General features: G+C 40.7%; 1 protein-coding gene across 3 annotated transcripts in view; it reads left to right on the forward strand.

Annotated features, from left to right (window-relative positions):
* Nucleotides 1-26006, forward strand: part of N (neurogenic locus Notch protein) — a 120771-nt gene extending 94765 nt beyond the window's left edge. For all 3 annotated transcript variants that reach the window (XM_011301941.1, XM_011301942.1, XM_011301943.1), the window contains 2 exons: nucleotides 17487-18030; nucleotides 19439-26006. In XM_011301941.1, coding sequence (XP_011300243.1) covers nucleotides 17487-18030; nucleotides 19439-24797 — 5903 coding nt within the window. In that variant the 3' untranslated portion in view covers nucleotides 24798-26006. The remainder of the gene's footprint in view (nucleotides 1-17486; nucleotides 18031-19438) is intronic.
* Nucleotides 26007-26890: the final 884 nt, after the last annotated feature.

Here is a 26890-nt window from a genome sequence, read left to right on the forward strand (position 1 = left end):
GGATGATTTTTTAATTTAAAAAACAATCTTCTCCATCTTTAAGTGGTTTTCTGCTGCTGTAGTCGACAATATTGCTACTGTTCGCCAATAGAAAAGACAAAAGACCGGTTGAGATTGTGAAAAAGGTAGAGAGCGATGAGTGACGAGCGGTGAAATTACAATTGGTCGCGAACAATTTTCTATTTTTTTTCTCTTTCGTGTTTTTCTGTTCGTAACGAGACGAATTGTTTTGTCCACATGTTGGAAGACATAATCAAGGAGATACGACTGGCATGTAAAAACAAAATGATAGACGTGAAGGAAATGAAGAGAAGCGAATGAAAAATTGTATACAACCCAGGAAGATGTTTATTACGACGTTACCTATCGTACCTTCTTTCACTCGATAATTCAAAGCTTTAACGAGCCACTCTCTTCGCATATTCCGGATACCTATACACTCTAAAATCAATGGTCAATAGTCGTTGTCGAGGAGAGATAGTTATTAACGCGGAAAAATAAAAGGGCAGAATACAGAGGTGTTTCGTTGGTCTTTTTTTTTCGCTTTATTCCGGGGATAGGGTAAAAAGGCGAATAGGAAGATTAACGATGACTAAAAAAAGGAGCAAGGCGTGGATAATTCGTCCTTGCGGCGGGGCAAACTTGGTATAACAATGCCCCTAACAAAGTTAAGGGCATAACACTGATCCTATCGCATTTGCGGGGGAATACCCGTATGTGCACGCGGTGGCTCATTAAAACTCAACTCTCGACTCCTCTCCGGTGCACCCCAGACGCTTTAACCATGTGGTTTATCTGTTTTACCTCCTCTTCCTTGTGAACTTATGGCACGTCGACGCCATTATTTTTTTTTTCGTCGTACGTTTGTCTTTCAGGTTTTTCCGAAGTTCGGGGAAGTCGGCGATCGCGACATTGTTCGGAACTTTACCGAGGAATTTATCAACTTGAAAATAATAGCTCCTTAGTTTTTACTCTGCGAGCGAAGTTCTGTTGTTTTGGAAGAATTTTTTTTATGTTTAAAACGAATTTTATAGATTTAAACAAGAGTATATTCTCATGTTCTGTATTGGGAGAACAATATTTCAATATTCTAGAAGAATATTCTATTGTTGTGAATTTGGAGATGAAAGTACTGAGCAATGAGACCAATATCATTGGCATCTCCGAAGCAATATTCCGATATTCTGACAAGTGGATTAAAATTTTGATACGAATATAATTACGCGAATTCGAAATACATATTTCACTGCGTGCCGGAAATGGAAACTTCGAACTTGTATAGTATTCCGATCACCTTACCTGACGGTAAAACGGAACTCGATATTTGAGAGAACTCGACGAACAAAAAATGATAGCACAATCCCGGAGTCTCTTAAATAGTTGTGAATACTTCAGAAGGCAAACTACCGTTGATCGCAGAGTTATATCTGACCGCAAACAAGTCAGATCTCGGGATTATAATCCAGCCAGGAAATGCCAGTTGTGTACATGGCGCGGGTGTGAGTCGTCCTCCACCTTCTTCGGCGGGATCGCATTTCAACTCCGGTGGCCTTAATCGCTCCACGCCACCAGAGTTTATCACTCCCCTTGGTTATGAATAAAATACCTTGCCCCCTATAGTATCTCCACAAATAATAATAGACGTTCTAGGCACAATATTATGTACCATGGAACTGTCGATCATTTGACCGCAGGTGGGGGATAACGCAAAAACATCATAAGTGATGGATATTGCGTTCCTGTTATACCTATCAGAGTAAAAGAGATGAGGACAGAGAAGGTGAGTCGCTGGTCTTTTGAAGTCGGCGAAGATGCGCATAAAAGGCCCGTTTGCCCGGGTATATCCGTCGGAACCTCCTTTTGCCGCTGTAACGGACGCAGAATCGTCCGATTCGCATGGGATTCACCAGATGCTATCGTTTCTATCCCCTACCTGGCTCCCTTGCCCAGTGCGAGAGGGCATCTTCGAGAATTCCAGTGGATTGCCCCGGGGGATAAACATCATTTTTATTTTTTCGTCCCCATAGTTCTTCTGATGCGTTTTGTCGATTCTAAAATTTCATAGCGGATTGATAATCATCGACAACGTCCAAACGTGATGCAGACGGATAGGATCCACCCATTCCCTTTTACCATCTTCCACAATAGTATCAATAAATGCTATTCTAACATCGAGAAGATTTAGTAGAAAGAACAATACCGTTTTGCGAACAATTCTCTTTACTTTTAAAACAATTTTTCAAGCTTTGAGAATATTGAATATTGATTATTGATTGCGCATTGAGTACTTCAAAAACAATGTGACAAGTTCTCCAATTCAAAATTCATATTTTAAAAGATCAGAATATTTTCCTTGAAGCTCGGAATATTTTCTTTCAATTTTTCCAGTGCACTCCAGCAGCTTTGAATTAATTTCCAGTATATTTAATCAACTGCAACAACTATGCGCTGCAATAAAAAGTAAAATCAAAGGTATTGTCATGGTTTGGAATCAGTTGACTTCCTGACAATGATTACCAGCGGAAGAGTCAAGGGTTAAGGTGGTGGGGACGGAAGGGGAAGGCAAGGGGGCGATGGGGAGGATGAGGGTGAGGAGAATATAAAAGAGAATAAGAGAGGACGAGATGACGGACGGGGGGTGAGAGAACGGGGGGAAAAACGGTGGGAGCAACACGAAAGAGGACTCGTGATGTCCTGGGGCTACTGGCTTCGACTCTCTGAATGTGCAACCCGCCCATACCAGTCACCCAGACATTTTATAAAACTTGCATCTCTGTCGTTTCTCTTCACAACACTTTATTCAACCTCCTCGTTCCCCCCTCATTTTTATTATTGCCATTTTTATTCTCTCCGGCGTGTCCCCCCTTATTTTGATATTTCTTCTTTTTTTTTTTTCACGTCGATTCGCGGGATTATTCATTGAAATTTATTTCCACTGGATCGTGGTGCCCCGGGTGAGCTACAGCAGTGCCGCGAAAAATTTATCTCACTGCATTCGCCCCCGCGTCACGATTCGGGGTAATCGATACGATTCCACGCCTTTGTGCACCAGCTAGAGACGGTGAGAAAATCGCGGGAATGTTTGATTTGATATTTTCGTGGTGATTTGATGTCTAAACGGGTATTTGCGCAAATTGATTTCGGGCCTTGTTGCGGGGGTTATTCTATTACGATGTGGTGGAGTAGGATAACTCCATTATTCTTTGCGATATCATTTTTTAAGCAGTATCTCAATATATATGGAAGATAACGATATTTTCATGGATACCTTTTTTGTTGGTCCCATCTTTTTCAATGAAAAGTGTTTCTACGAAAAATTCTCTATGTCCCTTCAATTCCGAGATAATGGGGAAAAACGGGTACAAGACAATCGCACTTATCCTAGTTTATCATTTCGTTACAGAATTGTGAATGTTTAAATTTATTTTCAGTCTGGAAAATGATGTTAAATAATAAATGATGTCTACACTTTCATTCTGAAAAAAAAAAATGGTGATTCAAAAAAAATTTCCATATTTTGGACGAATGTCCTGAAGTATGAGAATATAATATATAATATATAATAAATATATAATATCCTGAATTCACTCGATTGAAGAATAGTAGTAGAGACGAAGAAGAAGAAAAAGTTTATAACAATGTGTTCTGAACTCTGATGTCGAGTCAGAGAATTTTTAACTCGAATGTAACATTTAAGTAATTATTAGTAATATTCTTGTTATATTGATCAATATTCTTTCCCCCACGCTCTTCGAACCCGCTAATCCTGTTCCCCTCCTCCAATCACAATATTTTCATACCGGATTATGCCGATGCATTGAGGATTATTGTTCGTACCAACCCGTGCGTAAAACCTGAAGAGTCACGATTCTCCGATGCATTATCAACATCATCGCACTGCATTAGCGGTTGTTTCATTCCTCACAAAAGTCCCAAAAAAATGATAAGAGCACCGTGATGATGAGCTCGAAATTCCGGGTTGCAATTAAAATAGCGAGATCATTATCTCGGGAGGAGAAATTTTCAACAAAAATTCGATAGCGAAGTAGAAAAACGACAATCGATTGACCTAAAAATTCATTGATTTCGAGAGAAATATGAAATAAAATACCTGTCGAAAAAAATTTTAAAATCCACTTCACCATTTTGTCGGCGCTGCACTAGAATTTTTTTTTAACTCTCTGAAAAAGCGAGAAACACTCAATAATTTCCCCATCAGGGACCCAAAATCGTTTTCTTCCACTTCATCTTCGCGCATTCCGCTTCACCTTTTTGCCCCTCTTTGCATGCCACTTCAATATTTTTTATCCCTCGCGGTTTCGAAGGATCCACCAGTTTAAGAGGAACTTAAATCCGTATTTACCGTTTTTTTCCCCCCCACGTTTCTCATGCAACTTCCCCGAAGTTATGAAGTGAAGTAAATTAAACGATTGGACTTCTCTAATGGAACACCATAACACGAACTTTTCTGAATAAATGAATGAAAAAATGAATTCACATGCAAATCCGTGCGCATAATTAGAAAGTCTTCCCGCGGTCAAACTGAGCAGAAAAAAATTTAACCGAATTTCGAAAAATTCGCCGCAAGTTTAAAAAAACTTTATTACTCTCATCATTTAACGATTTGACCCGTCATTACGCGCCCGCGGAAATGCCAATTTTTTTTCCAGTTATTCCAGTCACAAATGACTTCCTCTGGGTGTAACCCTGTTGGTGTTGCATTAAGCCACAAATCCGCGATAGTCACGAGAGAAACGAAAGTAAATCGAGTTAACTTCAAGAGTGGATACCGTTGACACGCGTCGAGCGTCGAGACTTCGCCGTTGGCTCGTCCAGGTTCTCCGATAAATCATCATGCCAATGGGGTAGTCTCAGTCCTCCAGATGCCCATTAATCTCAACAATCACAATCAATATCCGCATTTATCCACACATGAAGTTTTACCACTGGCCATTCCGAGGGTAATTCAAGTTTTCAAATAGAAAATCAACGTGAGAAGTCATTTCCTTAACGGTTTCATTCATTAACACATAATTCCTCCAATTTCATTAACTTCTAGAGATAAAAATGGTTTATTTCAATAAAATAATCCATTTTGTAATATTTGTTTAAAAGTCATTTCACTACCGAACAATTTTTATTTGAAGTAAACACTAAAATAAAATTTAATTCCTACAATAATAAACCGTCTTGAATTAACATTAATACATTAATACATTATTTATCCATAATAAATTATCTATACCAAAAGAATTCAGATAAAAATCCTGCTGAATGAAAATAGATAATACTAGATAAAATAAAAGAAATAATATAGGTATACAGTAATAATCTCATGGTCATTAATTTTGGTTTATTACCACTGAATATTATAATCAAGTGAAATAAGAACCTTTTTTGATTGGCAATGGATTCTGGGTGGTATCCAGGACCACACGTATTTTCATTGGAAATATTCAAGTGTCAGGGCATTTCCGTTCCTCAATCGAACCTCGAAACAGCCCCTCGGGATTGTCATTCGATTAATTAAGCCCCCAGACTCCCTTGACATTCGATCGATCCGAAAACTGTCCCAACCGAACCAACTTGCCACTCTTTGTCCCTGATCTACTGGAGAACCTCCAGACCCTCTCGATTTGTCAAAGTTCCCCCCATTGAACGTTGCCTCTTTACTTTTATCGTTTAATTCCCTCCTTACCATCTTCCTGGGCACTCGGATCAGTCGAAAAAACGAGGGCCAATCGTAAATTCGAGCGAGGATTTATCGTCCCAGATGTCGTCCGACTAATTGACGCCCCAAGATACGCGAATCCGCGGCCCTGCCCCCCTCGGTATGAAGCATGACACGCAATCTCCGTTGAGTATGTATCCAGTGAAAAGCATCAACTCCGTTATGTGACTGTTCCCCATTGGACCCAGTGGTCATGCTGAAAAATTTCATTAAAAGCAAGCCGACATCTTAATGAGACCAATTATTTCTCAATTGGACGTTTTCGATTTTACGTTGGGTACATTCGAGACTATTTCATTAAAATTATCGGTGAAAAAATCGGGCATTCTAGTACTTCCCAAGTCAGTCGGGAATGTGACATTGAATTGCGATTTTTCGGGTGAAATTGAAATGATGTTAAAATAACTGCTGTTTTAATTGCAGGGAATTTATCATGAATTTAATGACATTTGATAAGAAAGTCATTGCCAACCGCAAATTTCCCAGTGATTATTCTATAGAAGATAATTGAAACCCTACGAAATTTTTATTTCCAGCGAATCTAACTCGTAAGAAGTTCATTAATTCGAAATTCCAATTTTAATAAGCGGGAGGATGACAATTTTTCTCGCAATGTTCATCGATCGTTATGTAATTTCAACTCGATTGTTTATTAAAAAATGGTTAAAGCCATCGGGATAAGTTGAATAAAAAATGTATTTCTACGCGTATCTGACTGGAATTTTATAAAATTTTTAAGAGGATGCATTAATTTAATGAATCCATCAAAGCAGATGATATCCAAATGGGGAAGTTGATGATAGTACGTTGGAGATTGAGAAAGGTAACAGAAATGAGGAAGAAGTCGGTTGTTGTGTACTGAAAGAGCCACGCCGCATTCCGGGAGGCTTTGGTTGATTGGTTTTGGCCGAAAGACTGAGGAAGCCGCTGTGGCTGTTAGCAAGGGGTCAGGTCGGGTCGATGACGCTCTACGTGACTCCCACCAGTCCCAAGTCTTCATTCACCCGGTGGATCAAGGCAAATACACCCGTAAAATATCTGCGGTAGCACTTTTCTCGGCCTTCGCACCTCCTCCCTCATACTTCCGCCTTTTCAAACATTCAGCGAGAGTCCATTCCCCAATAATCATTTTCACTAGAGCAATCATTTACATTATTTCCATCATTACTCATTCATTTCATCCATTTTTATCACTCACATCCAGTGATTCCGTTGGAAACTACATGATTTCAATAATAAATTATTCATCTGTAATTTAATGATTAATAGTAGTGGGAAATAATTGATTTCCAATGAGTTATCCATTGGCAATATTTGAATCGATTTTCTTTTTAAAAATTTCACTGCAAATTTTAATTCATATTAATATATTTATTTTATTTATTAATATTATTTAGTTCATTAATTATTGGGTTTGTCAATTTGTAATTGCGTGATTTTCATGATTTCCATGTGATTCTCAACAAGTGGTATTTTTTTGTCTGACAAGTCCCCCGTGCGAATGATGTTTAACGCGATGATTTACAGCGTGAGGATGATTATTTTTTTTGGTACGCCCTCGCCGAAGATGTGTCTTGATGTACTTGGGGGATTATCTATGGTCAACGGCGTTTTTTGATTGTAATTGTGGGGGGAAGTCGTTAAATCGGTTAACGACTCACGAGGACATGATCGTCGCGTCATTATTTTACGGGCTTCATCGCTGATAAAGGGGAATAAACCTACTATGTTTCGGTAACAGCCTTTTTCGAAAACACTCAGTGTTGCAGAAATATTCACGGAATGGCTTGAATTATCTTCGTTACGATTTTTTTTTTTTTTCGGGGAAGTCGGAATTTTTTCTGCATTTCGCATTACACGTGGCGCAAATTTTTAACGAGCGACTCCTACATCGAAATTTCAGCGAATTTGATGAGGCATGATAGCTTAAAATAAAAACAATTAAAGAAGTAGAAAATTCATTTTTTATTTTCAATTTTTAATCAGTAACAATCCGAAGTAAATCAAAAAAAGTGATAGTGAAAGAGTTAGAGTTGGTCCTGACGTTTGAATTTTCGGCAAAAGCCCGTCGAAACTCGCGCATTTGAAAGGTAACAATTACAAGAAGGCGGAGCCAATTCCCTGTATAATTTACAGTTGAAATCGGTCGAAATGCCTTTGGCACCCTGAGAACGCAATCACCAAAAATTTTTCGAATGAAAACCGCGGAGTCGATTACAAAGTCATCAGAGTGTGCCATTGACATGATTCCCTGGCAGTAAACACAAAGCGAGATTGTCTCAATCCATCTCCACCTTCTGATATCCACCGGGACATCCACCGCACGCGGATACACGAAGGAAACCAAAACTTTTCACCACTTGCGGTTACGCGCAAGGGCGTTATCCATAGGAGAAACACCTGCACCATCACCTGCGCTCAATGTCTTGAAGCTCATTCCCGGTTTGCAGCATCAACCCAGCGCCTTGTAAGTTTCAGAATAAGATGAGAAGAAAAAAGTTTGGAAAAAAAAAAGGAACGCAGGGACTGAGGGAACACACGAAGGGTCCGGTTTAACTCGTAATTTATACCCCTTGTGAAACGATAATTGCCATTCAAAAGTCGCTGTGTCCCGCCTGTGAAGAATCGTGGGATGAAAACTTTTTAAATCAACGGATTTCTCAACACTCTGTAAATAACGCAAAAAAAAAAGAATCGATTTCGTCTGTGCCTCCCAAAGCTCGGGCCCTGGGTAATTTCCCTCAACTTGCTCCATAAAAATTGGTTGACGTCACAACTCTGATTACGAGATTAGTTTATAGTCAGATTTATTTTAGCGCTCCGTAATTGTGGAGTGTATTGGTTTTGAGGGTATTTCAATTTATTTTTAATTTATTTCTATTTAGTTTATCGAGGTGGCGAGCAGTTTCTCTATTTCAGTGAGGATTTCCTGAGACAAATGATTTTTCCCTCAAAACGAAGTGTGTTATCTGCAGTGAATTGAGCCAATTGGCCAAGTTTTTATGATAAAAATGAGGATCGTGCTTATCTGACGACCCCACCTCTCACGATCGAATACTTGGGCCTAACCCAGTAGTCCCACATGCATATCCCATGCACCAGGTGCCCTCTCCTCTCTCCCTGGTAGATCGGCGATAATCCAAGCCCCATAGGTATGTAGGCTAGCGATGCCATTTGGGTGCTCTCTCCTGTCTCGGCAGTGACTCCTAGCGGTACTTAGCTCAGTATAAATGAAAACTAAGTAAAAAATAAATGAAGATGTAGAAGGAAAGGTATGAAAGAGGCCGAAGGTCGTACTTGAGCGGTGAACACACCCGAGGGTTGACCTGCCTTACTTGCTATCGTTAACCGGTTTCATTTCATTTTTTATTACCTCTTTTATTCCCCCGCACTCCCTCCAATCATTTTTTCTTCTTTATTAATAACTTTAATTCAAATCAACTCCAGCACGTAATCATCAAAAAATCTTCAACATTGGACGTCAAAAGTTCTGTGTAACAAATTTTGTTTCTAATCATTAACTAATCATTAATTTTGTTATTATTATAAGAATCAAATAAATTGGTCAATGATAACAGGAAATCCTTTGTTTATCATGATTTTTGATTCATGAATTTTTAAAGACGATGAGATTGATATCTCATTCGATTCGATTAATTGTACACAATGAGTCGATGAATTCCGCCGACAATTTCCTTTCTCATTGGCACAGGTGAGTGTCAAAATAATAATGAAGAGAATCTCTGCGTCACTGAGGTCAGATCATTTTGATGAAATATTAAAAACTCGAGTCCAATTCCCAGCGGGGGTTGAACCATCATGGGATGTAGTGTAGCCCCGGGGGAAAAGGTTAAATGTGGCCGTTTGATGTTGCCCATCGTATCCCAGCATCTTTCGATAGGATTAAACTCCCTAGGGTACCGTTCCAAGATGCTGATCATTCCTATGATGATCGTGAATTGTGAGGACTTGGTGGCGCCCATTTCATTGGCCGGTGATAAAATCATCTTCAGGGCCGGTCAGTTATCATTTCTCTTGCGCAACCGGTTTGCCAAGTGATTGAACCATTAAGTTCTCATTTAATTGGTGGAGGATTGGCTGTTTGTTTATCGTGTTGTCGAAGTGTTTGGCAACTTGAGAAATATTTTCTGGTGGACTGCATTTTTTATGTCACGAATTGTCAGCCAGAAAAGAGTTCTCCAATTTCTAAAAAGAAAAAAAAGAAAAATTAGCGAACACGATATTATATATATTGGTCACAACATAAGAGAGAAGATAAGAAAAGTTCAGACAGAATTTTGTCAAATATTTGTCTCTGTGTGAGTAATAATGTTGAACTTGCACGTGAGAGCCCGATTAAAGTTCAATAGTCACCAGCTAATTCGTAAAAATAACTCGAACTCGTAGATCACGCGGATGGCGAGTGTCTCGTGGGTGTGTAGGTATCATCTGAGGTCTGTCCCGTTAATCCAGGAAGGAGGCGAAGTGTTTCATGCCCGAGGCCGGCATCCCATCGGTTGAATCCCAAGAAGGAAACGTACAAATGAAACCCCAGAGATAATACAACTCGAACAAGGGAACCCATTGGAACCGTAATCTCGATATCTCAGCCACACCCTCGGATATCACCGAGAAAGACCGAAATCTTTCCTCTCCCGGGCTTTTCATTTCACCAATAGCTCATTCACTAGGCGAATGTAACCCCTATTCTAACAGGGGCCTGTTAGATTTGCATCCTGCTCCACTTGTACTCGACATGTGTGTGTCACGTTATTTGAGAGACCTATCCCCAGGTGCGCCTGATTTTCCACGTGAAACCCAGGTGAAATCAGATGAACGAGATATTTCGCTGAATCATACGTTTTATCCTTTTACCGTATTTACCTTATTCCCGCGATGTGCAATTACTCCGAGTTTTCACACACAACTCGGTGTCAATGATTTCAATTCCCGTGGGAGTTGTACCACGCCCATTTCAATTTATTTCTGGTTTATCTATCGATGATCGTAAATATCTAATGCTCATTGGATAATGAATATTGTCATTATCAGGGAGCGACAGATTGAGGTGAATTGCTGGGATTTTCTCGTTTTATTGTGTGAATCGAGATAATTTCATGTGTGTAATGATTTGTGGGGAAATTATTCGTTGGGTAATTTCAGTTTTTATTTCTTAATTGCGGAAATTGAGACATCCACGTCGATTTCTCCATGAAATAATATGTAATCCGGTATTTTTATTTACAACATATTAATTATCTCATTCTTATGAAAACATTGGTATTCATAGTTAAAGTGATAAATGGATAGATGGTAATGATAAATATTATTATTGTGGTTATTATTGTTTAAGAAATGCATCAATAGCGAATAAATAAAATGGGAAAAAAGGTCTCCTTGTGGAATTTAGTGAGGGTCTGAATTTGTAACGAGTCGGTACCCAGGGAGAAATATATCGCCGGTAAAAAGGTGACTCGGCATATTCCTCCAACCCTCTCCTTTTCCGTGTTATCCCCGAAGAAGGCGTGTCCTCGCCGATTCCATCCGAGAGATATGCGTTGCACTCTCGTCTTCTGAATTTGCTCATTCTCTCCGGTCGCTGCACGCTATTTTATAAAACATTTTCGCTATTCACTCGAGGATTTAACGAGAAATAATGCCGCGTACTGGTAAAACTCATGATTCTTGGAAAAAATTGAAATTACACGCTCAAATAATTTTTCACTCCCTGAAAAATCCACTGACTATTTTTTTCGGTTAAAACTGGAAATTCTTGGAGTTTTATATCATATTATTGTTTAAATAATATTCCAATAATTTTAATATGGAGATCAATTTAAGAAAATTATAGATTTTTTCCAATTTAATTACAAACAACCACTGGAAAATTCCGCGATAAAAGTTCTGTGAATTCTCTTTTCTAATTTTATGAGAAGTCTCTTTTTTTTCTCTTTGCAAAAATTCTACATGTGCACCACTGACGGCTCCTCTTTATGAACACGGAAATTCCTCACGACGTGCTCTATTTACTCCCGAGAAAAATCCAAATGTCAAATCGTAAATCATGTTTTATATACGAACAATAAGGCAATAAGGCAATATGAGGAGCAGGTTGACAATGTGAGTAATAAAATAGACTTCAAATGACTTAATTTCGCCTCTACCGACAACGAATTCGACCTCTGGGATGGCCTGTAAATCAGAGCAGAGCCCACGCATCCAATTTATCCCCGGCACTGGGTACTTGTAACTAATAATCATTTGTGAAAAAAAAAAACATTGTCCAAGACACACTGCACATCCGGAATATCGGCATTAATGATCTTAATTGAAAAGTCTTCCGGTGGTTCTCGCATTATTTCCAGTCGCGCATTGTTGTCCCATCGCCGCATAATTAATACTCGATCGAACTAATCAGAATGTCCGGGAATTTTCCCAGATGTGAATGGGAAAGGGGAGTCAATGCGAAATTCAATGGTCGAGGATACAATACGACTACACGAAAAAAATGTTCCCTTAACGATCTTTACTCGTCTTTTTTTCAATTCTGCGTAACATTGAATCTTTGATCATGCAGTCCAAACACATCCGGCTTGTTCTCATCTATCATTCATCAGGTGCTAATTTAATTGATCAGTACCAAGATTTTTGAAATATAAATATAGACTGCATCCTCAAGCAGTGAATTTTGTATCGAGAAATTCGTCGGAATTTTCCCATTTTTCAATTTTTTCAAACCGGAAAATCCGGGGTTAATTTTTCGAGTGTGCACCTGATGATTAAAAACGATAAAGTGAAAATACCTGAAAATACTCCCACGTTACATTCCCATGTCTCAACACGTTTTCCACCCTCTTCCCCCCGCCAACTATTTGGTTTTCTCTCGTCCGCGTTGCTGTCCGCCTTGCGGTATAATTGTAATCTATTGCCCCGTGTGTGTTTTCTACGGCGATGGTATAACGAAATACTCGATTCCTCATGGTATAACCCGTTGATAAAGTGTACATACGCGAGTCGCGTGTCTCTCTGGATGTACGTCTTAAACATGGCTGAGATACGCCCGCGTACTGCACCCAGGCGCCATTTTCTCATTTTTTTTTTATTTCAGTTTTCGTATTAAATTTTTTTAAAAATCTGGTATCTCGTTAATGCCCCGGGAATGCCTACGTGACTCGAACGAGTTCGATTATGCGAGTCCTTCTGAGATAACTAATAGAACCCGTTCCTAGACGTCCGAAAGGATTGGATTAAAAATTTCAACCAGAGCTATGAAATTTTGATTTTCGCATTAAGCTCATGGCGTAGATTATTTTAATGGAATATAGCGATTTCAGATTTTTTTGGGGACTTGAAAGCATTATCTCATTGAATTATTCATGGGAGGGGTTTTATTTATTCTTTAATCAACCGCAAAATTATTTGTTATCAATTCGATGGTAAAAGAGGATCAGTGGAATTTATTGAACAATGTCAACAATTTTTATTTGAAATGTAAAGAAAAGTATAAGAAAATTATCACCACAGCTGTAGAACTCCGATTTTTGTACGGTATTACATCATATTCCAGTGCGAAAACGAAAAAGGACTTCAATTAAAAATTCAAAACGATACCAATAAATCGATGAACGCTGTGCACTTCAATTTAATTATCCCATAATTGCCCTCCTGCAATCATCATTAAAATTCAATTTATCGATCCCCCAGAATGATCTCCAATACCAGAAATTCCACTTCTACTTTCCCACTTGATACCATTCCTCGATTAAAAATTAATACACAAATTCTTTAATGAGCTCAAAACATTTTCCTCAATTGATCTCGTGAATTTTCTTCATAAACATTTCGGGATAAATTGAACAGTAAATTTTTTATACGCCTGAGAGACTTGATAGATAAAACGAACCGATGGAAATGCTGATGAAAATTCCATTGATTGACCCCCTAGAATGAGGATGAAGTTAAAAAATTGCAATTCTCGCATTTCCATCTGGTGAAGCGGTAGAAAAAGCCCAGTATATCATGAATCCACTTTTTACGATAACCGCGCAACGGTTTCCAACCCTAGCACGACGGAATCCACCAGTGGAATCTAAAGTAGAGGCCTCTTCGTCGTTTACGATCTTTTCTACATCTTTTACATCTTTGTGTACCGTCATCATCCTCATCATCATCATCCCCAGTATTTCCGTATTTTCCAAAGTGCTCTCTAAAACTTTAACCAATGAAATTACACCTGAAAATAGTGTTTACTCGGAAAACCGACTTGGATGTTATTGTTGCAAGAAACAAAGTATCTGGGGCTTTATTTCTTTTTGAAGCATCAATTATCTTTTACCGTTTGATACCGGGGGGCAATTCAGGAGTCTCCCGAGACGTGCCTTTATTTCTATTACTCGCTGAGGTTGGCCAGTGCCCTCGCTGAATTCACTTGCATTTTTTCATTCTTTTTTTTATTATATTTTACCCAACTTTTCGTTATACTTTGTTAAAGGGTTAATGGTGGGAATTTATGAAACATACCGGAAGCCAGGGAATTCAATTCGTTAAGATTCCAACAGAATTGGAAGTCAATTTTTTGTCATGACAGAAATTCAAGAAAATTATAAAAATTTTATCTCTCACTTCTGGAAAAATCAGAATTGTATTTGAATTTGAATTTTTTGTAATTGTCCAAAAAATTCAGAAAAAACGAGAAGATTCCCAGATTTTCACGAATTTACGAAGTGATTATAAAAATTTCCATAATCGTCGATATTTTTCCCGGAATTTCTCAAATTTTCGTTATCTTTCCATTTTTATGGATTTTCATGACAATTTGTGAAACGATCTCCATTCGATCGGAAGTGATGGTCACGCCGTCGTCGATACTCAGTCCCTCTGTAGACGAGGGTAAGGGTGAGGGTGAGGGTGAGGGTGAGGATATGGGAGAGAGCGTAAAGTGCCTGATCGCGTGCGTACATAATATTCATTAAAATCCATGCGCGGCTTCCTACAGTACTCGGCTGTTAACTCTCTTCCCCGATTGGATACCGGTCCCCGACGTGACTTCCCACCGATTAAACCAATGCTGCATTTGATAAATTAACGAGCAACAAATGAATAGGAAAAATAAATACGTATTAGCGAAAAAAAAATAAAAAACGGTATACATAACGGCTTGGCAGTGAGATATAACCGGGGAGAAATGAGGTAAAACGGTGGAAAATTATTGAAGTGAGAAGAAAAAGTTGGGGAAAATATTTGTACACATCACTGTATCACTGGATATTTATTTACAGTGCATGAACCCAAGGGATAAATCACGCGGGTAGTGGGTACTTTTTTTTTTCAACTAGTGGACATCGAAAAATATTGTTTGACCGTTTTACTGATTCCAACGCGTTGGGGGTGATGAATGTATCCGTGAAAGTGGACCAAGTTATCTTGAAGAATCAACGGAGCTGGAGTTGTTTCACATCCCCGTGACCTGGGTGTGGCTCCAGTAAATGTGAATCCGGCGCGTATGTAATACTCCATACAGAATTATGCAATAATCTATTCCGCAAAACATTGAATGCACCGAGAAAAATTACATTACTCCCAGGAAAAATCCCTTATAGCCATAGGAACTCTTGATATTTATCGATGATTTTTTCAATTGAAAAATTTTATTTATTATTCATTTATTTGTTAATTCATTTTTATCGCCTTATAGTTGCAAGGAATTTGACAAATAAAAATCCAAAATTCTTATACAAGAAATAAATAAGTCATTGGTTTAGGTTCCCACACGCATTTATTTTTATTTAACGGAGATCACCAGGAATTTCTTCCGGAAATCAGATATCCCTTTCTCAATAGCAGATGCGAAATAATAAAATTGATAATAAATCAAAATATTGTGGAATCATTCCCGTAAATATTTTTCTGACTCTCAACAACACCTGGGGCATGACGGGTTATCGTATATTCAATTACTCGCTGATCGATCATTCCCGAGATGTTTGAAGTACTTCCCAGCGAATTCAATTTCGAAGATGCGGTACAAAGCGCGCGAGTACAATCGATCAATCGGCGAGATCGATCGATCGATCACTGGGAGGAGGAGAACAACCCCCTGGGTGACGTGGAATGTGAGATTTTCATCGGCAGTAGCCAATTAATCCCCGGGTAATTGACTAGCGCCTCTTCAGGAAGAACTCCTCCCACCTCCAAACTGGAATGGTTTATTTACATTTTTCATTCATTTTATTTGCTCCATCCTCAGTGTACAGGATCATACGTCCGATCGACTCCCGAACGATCGGCTTATGCTAATGCCATTGCCCCATGGTTTATTCAACCGCCTACGGACTAATTACAAACATGTTGCAGATTGCTTTGATATCATTACCCATATTAATATCAATAAAAATCCGTCGCTATCATTTGCCCCTTGAAGAACCTTTGTCTCATTACTCTGTGGATTTTATTCTCTGAGAGAAGTATTGTCGATGGATCAATGAATTTCGTAATTAGAAAATCGGGGGAACTGAAAATGAATAGAATGAATCGCCAAAAACTTAAAATGGATTTTTTACTCAATTCAATTATTTTGTGGAAATTAATTCGAAATCAGGAAATCTCAATCAAAGCTCTAAAATCAATAATTCGGTACTAATTCAATCAAGTCTCCAAAAATTCGTTAAACTGATATATTTTATTTTTATAAATTCATTTGAAATCAAATTACGTTAAATTAAATTTATTAATTCTAAGTGAATTAAAATAAATTAATTTAATTCATTCCTATTGTTTCAATTTTTCTGTATATGATTGGGTTATTTTACCACTGAATTTGCAATTAAATAAATAATCGCGGAGTAAATTGAAATGGTCGGAGAAATGCTGTTCTCAAAAAGAACAATACACCTCAATCCGTGGAGTGATGGAGGGAATATCCGAGTCACCGTTGAAAAATTCTCGGGTGGTCCCCGCCTAGGAGTCCCTCCCTTCAATAATTCAACGTTTGTAACCACCAGTGGTGAGCGTATTCGTATGTTAATCTACCTCTCGAGTCTTTCGGAGAGGTCCTCCTATCTCTCTTCCACGTTTTCCATTGCTTGCCATGTGAACATATATACCATGAGTACCAAGGAAAAGAGAGAGAGATTTCCGTTCGACAATTGAAACTGTCATGTTCGCATGAAGTAAATAGGCTGCGCGTGGGCTAGAATTCCGTGGGACATCTATTCAAATAGTCCCATCATTTTTCGAAACTTCAAATTCCAAACCAAATTCATTATTATCCACACGATTTATTAACTGAATCAAAACAACAAAATATATTAATTATTTAAAAAATCATCAGTGTCAGACAAAATTGAATCGCTCTTTTTCAATCCTAAACTTTTAATTTTAATTCAAATAAATACATAAATCGATATCTAATGAATCGTGAATATTGATTTTGAATTATTAAAAAAAATAATTACGACTCTGACATACTCATTCATTTATTCATTAGCTAGTAATTACAGTGAATCTTTATTGACAATTAAAAGCATTAATGAATTAACGAGCAATCGAGCCTGAGTATTAATTACACTTGAATATAATTAAGTAATTATCCTGACTGGTGTCAAGGGATTGCTTTGAAATAATAGAAATATGAGTATGATCTGAAGGGACAGTGACTTGTTCCATTTTTCTATCGGTGGAAGTCTTTTTAACAATAATAACTAAATGAATAGATCGATAAATCAGTTGACAATGTGTTTTTTTTTATTTTTTGCAGGGTACACCGGAACCCAATGTGAAATAGACATAGACGAATGCGCAGCAAATCCCTGTCTGAACAATGGTCGTTGCACAGACCTCGTAAATTTATTCAAGTGTGAGTGTGCCAAAGGCTTTGCCGGTACGCACTGCCAGATAAATATTGATGACTGTGCATCATCTCCGTGCAAAAATGGTGGCACATGTCAGGATTCAATAGCCAAGTACACGTGCGAATGCCCACCAGGTTTCACTGGTGCATCGTGCGAGACAAATATCAACGACTGCCAGTCAAATCCCTGTCACAGTGGCACGTGCATCGATGGCGAGAACTCCTTCACCTGCAGTTGTTTCCCAGGTTTCACCGGGAAACTGTGTCAAACCCAGATTGACGAGTGCGAGAGCAATCCCTGCCAATTTGGAGGTCGTTGCGAGGACAGAATCAATGGGTATCAGTGCATATGCAGACCAGGAACCTCTGGAACCAACTGCGATATCAATGTCAATGAGTGCTACAGCAATCCCTGCAGAAATGGTGCACGCTGTGTGGATGGCATCAACAGGTTCGTTCGTTTTCTATTTTTTTTTCTGAGCTAAGACGATTAACGGAGAGAAATGGAACGGATTGAACTAATGGAACTGTTGGAGGCAGCAAGCAATTAGAATTATAAAGAGGAGTGCGGTTCACAAGTTATTTTACAATTGTCATTTTGAGAATATATCGACGACTCTCTAAAGCTATTGATTATAGGGAGAAATGGCAAAGGACTTTTTTTTTGAATTTTAATCAATCTAGATCATATCCAGATCAATTGATGATTAAGAAAAATTTTTATTCCGAAATGAGAAGTTAATCATACAATCAGCCTATTTCTCTCTCAACAATTAAATAACATTGGCCTCATAAGGAGAACCTGTTTAATCCTCACGGACTGCCCACTTTATTAATATTAAATATCGAAATAAATGTCTTCATTATACTAATCTGCCCGTCTCGTGCGCTTTTTTTCTATCTCTCACCGATCGATCTCAGCAATCGGATGCCAGGGCTTGGATGGTACGTAATTTAAGTGTCGGTGTGTGCTTGAATTATTTTTATTTGTGGATTTTTTTTCACTCCTTTTTACACAGTCACCTGCTTTTATTTTGTGCCTCACTGATTCCCTTCACTTGCCCCTGATATTTATGTTTGTAATTTGTGATTTTTTTTTCTCTCTGGTGAAGTAAGGAGATAAGTATGGAATTTATGAAGGATCGTGTTTAACGCAAAAATCGAATGTAAAATGAAAGTCCAGGGTCTCATGAAGTGTTTATGAGCCTTTTTGATTTCTCTAGTAGCTGAGCGATATCGTAAATTCCAGGGATTGAAACATTTGCATGTTTACTAATTTAAAATTCACTCGAGAAAAAAAGTGTTATGTTGGTATTAGAGATTGTAAGTTCCTGGGACTTTCCAATTTTTTTTTTTCGACGTTTCCGCGTGCTCAGGGGCTGTTCGATGTGGGATAATTATCTCCTTACTTAATATGACTGAATTGATGATTGAAATTTAGTATTTTGGAGATATTACTTACTGACTAATTACTGATATAGATCTGTAGTGCAGTGATGAAAGGTAACGAGTTGATTCTGGTTGCAATTGAGTTTAACGAAAATGAATGATTTGTTAGTGATGACTGGAAGACGGTGGAGTGAAATTTTTTACGAATTCTCCTATTTTTTTTTTTTTTGTAATCAACGAAAAATTTCCAATTTTTCATAAAATACACGAGAACTCAATTTTTGATCGCTTAGGGAAAATTGTGAGAAAATATCGCTGTTTTTGAATGAAATCCAGAAAATTTGTGAAAAATCGAGAGAATACTGCGATTTTTCAGAAATCCATCAGGAATCATCGAAAAAAAACACTCCATCCCTCCTGTTTGCCCCGTGCACCCCTCACCCCTCTAACTTTAGCCTTTGTGCTTGCAGGTACTCTTGTGAATGTGAGCCAGGTTTCACCGGTCAGCATTGCGAGACAGACATAAACGAGTGCTCGAGCAACCCCTGCGCCAACGGTGGTCGTTGCATCGATCTGATAAATGACTACCGTTGCGAATGCCCACGTGGATACTACGACGCACGTTGCCTCAGCGACGTGGACGAGTGTGCTAGCAATCCGTGTACAAACGGAGGTCGTTGTGAAGACGGTGTAAACCAATTCATCTGCCACTGCCTCCCAGGATATGGTGGTAAACGCTGTGACGTGGACATCGACGAGTGCGGCTCAAATCCCTGCCAACACGGAGGTCTCTGCATAGATCACCTGAATGACTACAGTTGCCAGTGCCTAGCGGGTTACTCGGGCACCAACTGCGAGACAAACATCGACGATTGTGCTACAAATCCTTGCCAAAACGGCGGCTCGTGCATCGACCTGGTGAACGATTATAAATGTGTCTGCGAGCTTCCACACACCGGACGCAACTGCGAGGACAAACTGGATCCCTGCTCACCGAACAAGTGTTTGCACGGTGCAAAGTGCTCTCCATCCTCAAACTTCCTGGATTTCGCGTGCACCTGCACAGTTGGCTACACCGGGCGTCTCTGCGACGAGGACGTCGACGAGTGTATAATGACATCGCCCTGCCGAAATGGTGCGACCTGCAGGAACACAAATGGTTCTTACCACTGCGCCTGTGCCAAGGGCTACGAGGGCAGGGATTGCATAATAAACACCGATGACTGCGCCTCATTTCCCTGTCAAAACGGTGGCACCTGTCTGGATGGCATTGGGGACTACACATGCCTCTGCGTCGATGGATTCAGTGGCAAACACTGTGGCATCGACGTCGACGAATGCCAATCGTCACCCTGTCAAAACGGTGCCGTTTGTAATCAATACGTCAACTCCTACACCTGCACCTGTCAATTGGGATTTTCGGGGATCAATTGTCAGACCAACGATGAGGATTGCACCGAGAGCTCTTGCATGAATGGAGGAAAGTGCATCGATGGAATCAATAATTACACGTGTGTATGCCAGCCAGGGTACACTGGATCGAACTGTCAATATAGGATCAACGAGTGTGACAGCTCACCCTGTGCTAATGGGGCCACATGCCACGACGATGTCAATCAGCACTACACTTGTCACTGCCCTTATGGATACACTGGACAGAGGTGTGATATTTTCGTCGATTGGTGTGCTGATAAGCCCTGCGAGAATGGAGCCACATGTGTTCAGCATAAGAACAAGTATCACTGCAACTGCTCACCCGGATGGACTGGAAAGGTTTGCGATGTGGAGATGGTGTCCTGTAAGGATGCAGCAATACGTAAGAATGTCCCGGAGAACTATCTCTGTAATAATGGAACCTGTGAGGACATTGGGAATAGTCACAGGTGTCACTGCCTCGAGGGATACACCGGGTCTTACTGTCAGGAGGAGATCAATGAGTGTGACTCAGCTCCATGTCAAAATGGAGCTGTCTGCAAGGACCTGGTGGGTTCTTATCAGTGCCAATGCACCAAGGGATTCCAGGGACAAAACTGCGAGCTCAATGTTGATGACTGCAGGGCAAATCCCTGTCAGAATGGAGGGACTTGTCATGATTTAATCAATAATTTCAGCTGCTCGTGCCCTCCTGGTACTGTGGGCATTCTTTGTGAGATCAATCCTGATGATTGTGTACCTGGGGCTTGTCATAATAATGGAACGTGTACTGATAAGGTCGCTGGGTTTGAGTGCAAGTGCCCGCCGGGTTTTGTAGGCCCCAGGTGCGAGGGAGACATCAACGAGTGTCTGTCGAATCCCTGTGTGGCTCCAGGCACTCAGGATTGTGTTCAGCTTGTTAATAACTATCACTGTAATTGCAAGCCTGGGTACATGGGACGTCACTGCGAGGCCAAAGTTAATTTCTGTGATAGCTCACCCTGTCAGAATGGAGGAGTCTGCACTGCCAAACAGGCGGGACACACTTGTCTATGTCCTAGTGATTATTATGGTCATAATTGTGAATTTGCTGGGTCTTATTGTGATACTGATCCTTGTCTTCATGGGGGCACTTGTGGTGTCGCTGCCACGGAGATGGGGTACAGGTGCTACTGCCCTCCGGGAACCTCTGGCACTCATTGCGAGATCGATATCAAGGACGAGTGTGTAAGCAATCCCTGTCAGCAGTCTGATGCTATCTGTCAGGATCTTGTGGGGGATTATGCCTGCTCGTGTCCACCTAAGTGGACTGGCAAAAACTGTGAAATTTATGACAAAAACGGACGTGGGGGAATCTTTGGAAGACCTGCATCCATTATTCCTCAACGTGGAGAGATTGAACAGGATCTGGAACGTGAACGGAAGAAGTGTGTGGAGAACAGGTGTGAGGAGAAGTCCAGAAACCACAGGTGTGACGAGGAATGTAACAGGTATGCCTGCAACTTCGATGGTAACGATTGTTCCCTGGGTATCAACCCCTGGAGAAACTGCACCGCGAGGATTAACTGCTGGGACGTCTTCATGAACGGCGTTTGCGACGAAGAGTGTAATAACTCCCAGTGCCTCTTCGATGGTCGCGACTGTGAGAAAAAACTCGAAAAGTGCAATCCAATTTACGATGCCTACTGCCAGAAACACTATGCGAACGGTCACTGCGATTACGGTTGCGACAATGAGGAATGCAACTGGGATGGAATGGATTGTGAGGAGGAGCCTCCAGCCCTGGCTGAGGGAGCCCTATCAGTAGTCCTGAGGATGGACATGGCGAGTTTTCGATCGAACGCTGTTGCCTTTTTACGACGCTTTGGCCACGAATTGAGAACAACATTACGATTGAAGCAAGACGAGTTGGGGAACGACATGATTTATCCCTGGAAGGGGTCAAGGGACCCTTCGATGCACGGATTCTTCGGCCGCCCGCAGATGTACCCAGACAATCAGAACGGAGTGATCGTTTACCTGGAGATGGACAACAGAAAGTGCTCTCTGACGCAAGGAGCTGTCTGCTTTCTTTCAGCAACTGAAGCCGCTGAATACCTCGCAGCTACAGCCTCGAAACACACCCTCTCCGGGGATTTCCCTATCGAGGAGGTGCGAGGGGTAGTGGGACCGCCAGACTACTCGGATTCTCCTACAAATTACAAATATGTATTCATCGGTGTTGTAATTGTAATCCTCGGTGGGATGTTAGTGGGAGTCCTGGTGACAGCCCAGAGGAAACGAGCAGTGGGTGTCACTTGGTTCCCAGATGGTTTTCTGAGGACATCCGCAGGGAGTGGACAGAGAAGAAGATCGAGGAGACGAGGACCTGATGGCCAGGAGATGAGGAATTTGAATAAACAACCGTCAGTAAATTGCATGGATCTGGACGTGGGGAATGGCAGGGTACAGCAGTGGTCGGATGACGAGTCTGACCTGCCACCTTCCAAAAGGATGAGGGCCATCGAGCCAGGATATGCCAGTGATCACACAGCTGTGACTGATTACGAGGAGACAGAGCCAAGAATGTGGACACAGCAGCACCTGGATGCAGCTGAGATAAGACGTCCAGAGGCGGGTGTACTGACACCACCGAGTTTAGAGCACGGCCAGGATATTGATGCCAGGGGCCCCTGCGGAATGACACCACTGATGGTCGCCGCGGTGCGTGGTGGAGGCCTAGATACTGGAGAGGAGGAGGACGAGTCAGATGGAACAGCTGCTGTGATCTCAGATCTTGTGGCACAGGGAGCAGATCTCAATGCCACCACCGAGAAGAGTGGAGAGACGAGTCTTCATCTGGCTGCACGATACGCCAGGGCAGACGCTGCCAAGAGGCTCCTCGATGCTGGGGCTGAGGCCAATTCCCAGGATAACACTGGCAGAACACCACTCCATTCTGCAGTGGCAGCTGACGCCATGGGAGTCTTCCAGATCCTCCTGAGAAATCGTGCGACGAATCTCAATGCCAGAATGCACGATGGAACAACACCCCTAATACTGGCAGCCAGGTTGGCCACTGAGGGAATGGTCGAGGACCTCATAAACGCTGATGCTGATATCAATGCAGCTGACAACAGTGGAAAGACTGCCCTCCACTGGGCGTCAGCTGTCAACAATGTGGATGCTGTGAATATTCTCCTCGTCCATGGGGCGAACAGAGACGCCCAGGACGACAAGGATGAAACACCGTTATTCCTGGCAGCGAGGGAGGGCTCCTTCGAGGCCTGCAAAGCGTTGCTAGACACATTTGCCAATCGAGAGATCACAGATCACATGGACAGACTGCCCCGAGACGTTGCCTCTGAGCGTCTCCATCACGATATCGTCAGACTCCTCGACGAACACGTCCCCAGATCCCCTCAGATGGTATCAGTGATACCCAATGGACCACTGATGGGCTCACCCAATCATCCCCAACTGATAACCCCTCCAACTGTGATTGGCTCAGCGCCAAAACACTCAAAAGCGAAGAAACGACCGAAAGCTGGTGCCTGCAATCCCAACAGTCCCGAGTCGGAGGGGGCTGTTACAGCGAGGCGAAAAGGCTCGGTGAAAAAAGTACCAGCAAAACGTGGTGCCCAGCCCCCAAACCAGGAGATCCCTCAGGGAGCGGAGGGAGCAGAGGGCAATCTACCGAGTCCCTACGACAGTGCAAGTTTGTACAGCAATGCTCTCCCCCTCGTAGGCCACACAACAGCAAAACAGCCACCACCCTACGAGGATTGCATAAAGGGACAGACGATGCAGGGCCTGCAACAGCTGGGCCTCGACACATTCACAACTAATTATGGTTTGCCGAATTTTCATGACCAATTGCTGACGCCACATCAGCGTCAGACCCAGGGAATGGTGAATACGTTGTCGCCACCGTACAGTAATCAGTCACCACCGCATTCAGTGCAGTCCAACATGACGTTGTCACCACAGGCGAGTTACATGGGATCGCCATCACCTGCAAAGAGCAGGCCATCACTTCCAACGTCACCAACGCATATTGCTGCCATGAGGCAGGCGACACATCAGAAACACGGGGGAATGCCACCTGTGGGTTTTGACTTTGATAATCTACCGTACTCAGGCCAGCAGATGCAGGCCATGCAGCAGGGACAGATGCAACAGCCACAGCAGAGCAATCAGCAGTACTATCAGTATCTGACACCACCGTCTCATCATTCTGGGCCCGATGTCACACCTCAGCATCTCATGCAGGCACCTGAGAGCTTCCCTACACCATCTCCTGATAGCCCTGGACACTGGTCCAGCAGTTCACCACATTCTAATAGTGACTGGTCCGAGTGCATGGCTTCACCCAATGCTTATGGCACTGGCGGACAGCACCAAAGCAATAAAGGCTCCGAGGCTATCTATATTTGAGGGGCTCAGGGATTCTCCATGGGGAACAGGCAGGATTTACCGATTTTTTTTTTCAGGCGAGAATCGAGATTTTAGGGAAATGATGATAAAGACCGCAAGGGTAATTTTTTATTTAGGTGGTAGGACAGTTTTTGAAGCTACGTTTGAATCTCAGAAGGATAAATCAATTTTTGTGGAGCTTTTTTCTTAGCTGTCGATCCAATTTCGAAAAAGGTCCTTAGGAACTCAGAGAACCTGTCGACTTATTATACTTTATCTCTTCGCTACTGGAATGTATATAACGTGGACCAATTTCATATATTTAGAAAATATATGGTTTTTGTATTAACTGATTCTGAATGTTTAAAATATATCTTTAGAAATATATATTTTTTCTTGGTAGGGAATTTAAATTCAGTAGCTAAGTCATGAAGTGAGATGAGTCGAATGTTTCTTAATTATCGATTTCAGGCAGAGACTCAAAATAGTAATTCTTCAGATCTATTGATAATAACATATAAAGCCGTGACAAAATTAATTTTCTGTTCTATTTCAAAAGTATTTACTTGAAATATAATTCTAATTAAATTCAAAGAAATATTAAAATGATTATTTTCCATTCTCGCTTGCCCTGAAATTAAAAAAGTTTCTGCTGCCTTCACCCCGTGTATGAATATCTCTTTAACAAAGACTTTTCATATTGAATCAGAGACACGACGTACTCGTTTACTGAGACGTATTGGATTAGGATATTATATTTTTTATAGAAAAAAACTTTGGAGTGGTACAATTTTTGGATTCGAGGTGCCTTCTACATGATAAGTGATCAGCTTTTTCTAGAATTTTTTGATGGGCCTCTGGGTGAGAACAACCTGAGACGTTGTAAATAAATTCAGTCGAGTTCTGAAAAAAAGTTGGTGTAATCGTGCTAGGGTTCTTGAATTTAGATTATGTAATATTTCTATTTAATGTAGGATAGCACGATTGTAATGTGTCTCTGAGACAATTTAAGGGATCGTTCGAATATTCTAATCACCACTGCCGAGTATTCGCTAGCATACTGATTTAATTTTCAAATACTCGAGGAATTGTGGATTGTGCCTTTGAATTTACATAAGTGATAGTGCAGGGAGTAAAGAACGTTTGGTGGACAGGGACAGAGAATTCCTGGGGTCTCCTCCGACTTATTGTTCCATACAGACATTCCAAAAAAAAAATATTTCATTGGAAGTCGTAAACGAGAATTAGCAGGAGAATAACTAGCTTAGAAAATACGTAATTAACGATTTTTCTTTTTATTATTACGAACATTTCCAGTTTTCTAATTAAGATAAGAAAACGTCGACGAGGCCCCTGCCATTCTCTGAACTGTCTTGCCAAAACCAAACGAGAATATGAATTGTACCCAGAAAAATGATTCATCAACGAACAATTGAATCATAACAACTCAATTAGTTCCCTCGTTCCATTTTCGTGGAATACTGCTGACTCCACGAGAGATAGCGAAAATTTCATCGGAACCTCTTGTGTAGACTGAAATGAGATCTACAAAAAAGGTTCTTACAAAAATTTCGCAATCTGTCGTAGATTCAAGGTTATTCCTTGAAAACTGACTTCTCACCTAAATCGATTTATAATAATTGAGATAATGTAATAACAAGATATTTAACGAAAGTAAATGGAAAAAGAATACTTATCTGGGTCTAAAGAGAGGTTACAACACTCTGAAAATATTGAATGGTGTCTTCGCATAATTAATATCATTTTTACCTAGAATTGTTGCGAGAGAAAAGGTTTTATCGACAGATACCAATCGACTCGCGTCTGCAATACTAGTATTTCTGAGAGATGCGCGACGGAGATATCAGAGGATTGAAGTAAAAGTATCTCTTGATAACTTGAATGGAACGATATTGAATTTGTATATACTCCCTTGTCTACTCACGCAGTGGTCGAGTATTGCTTTATCATCTTTTCTCTCGATTTTTGTACAAACTGTTTTTACATACAATTTTTTTACACCGACGTAAACTAGCGATATCGTTGCTACGAATGAAATTAATTACGCCTAATTTTTGTAATCACTCAAACGAATATTTGAGTTATAATGTTTA

Source organism: Fopius arisanus, unplaced genomic scaffold, assembly GCF_000806365.1.
Source record: "Fopius arisanus strain USDA-PBARC FA_bdor unplaced genomic scaffold, ASM80636v1 scaffold00025, whole genome shotgun sequence".
NCBI classification, from domain to species: Eukaryota; Metazoa; Arthropoda; class Insecta; order Hymenoptera; family Braconidae; genus Fopius; species Fopius arisanus.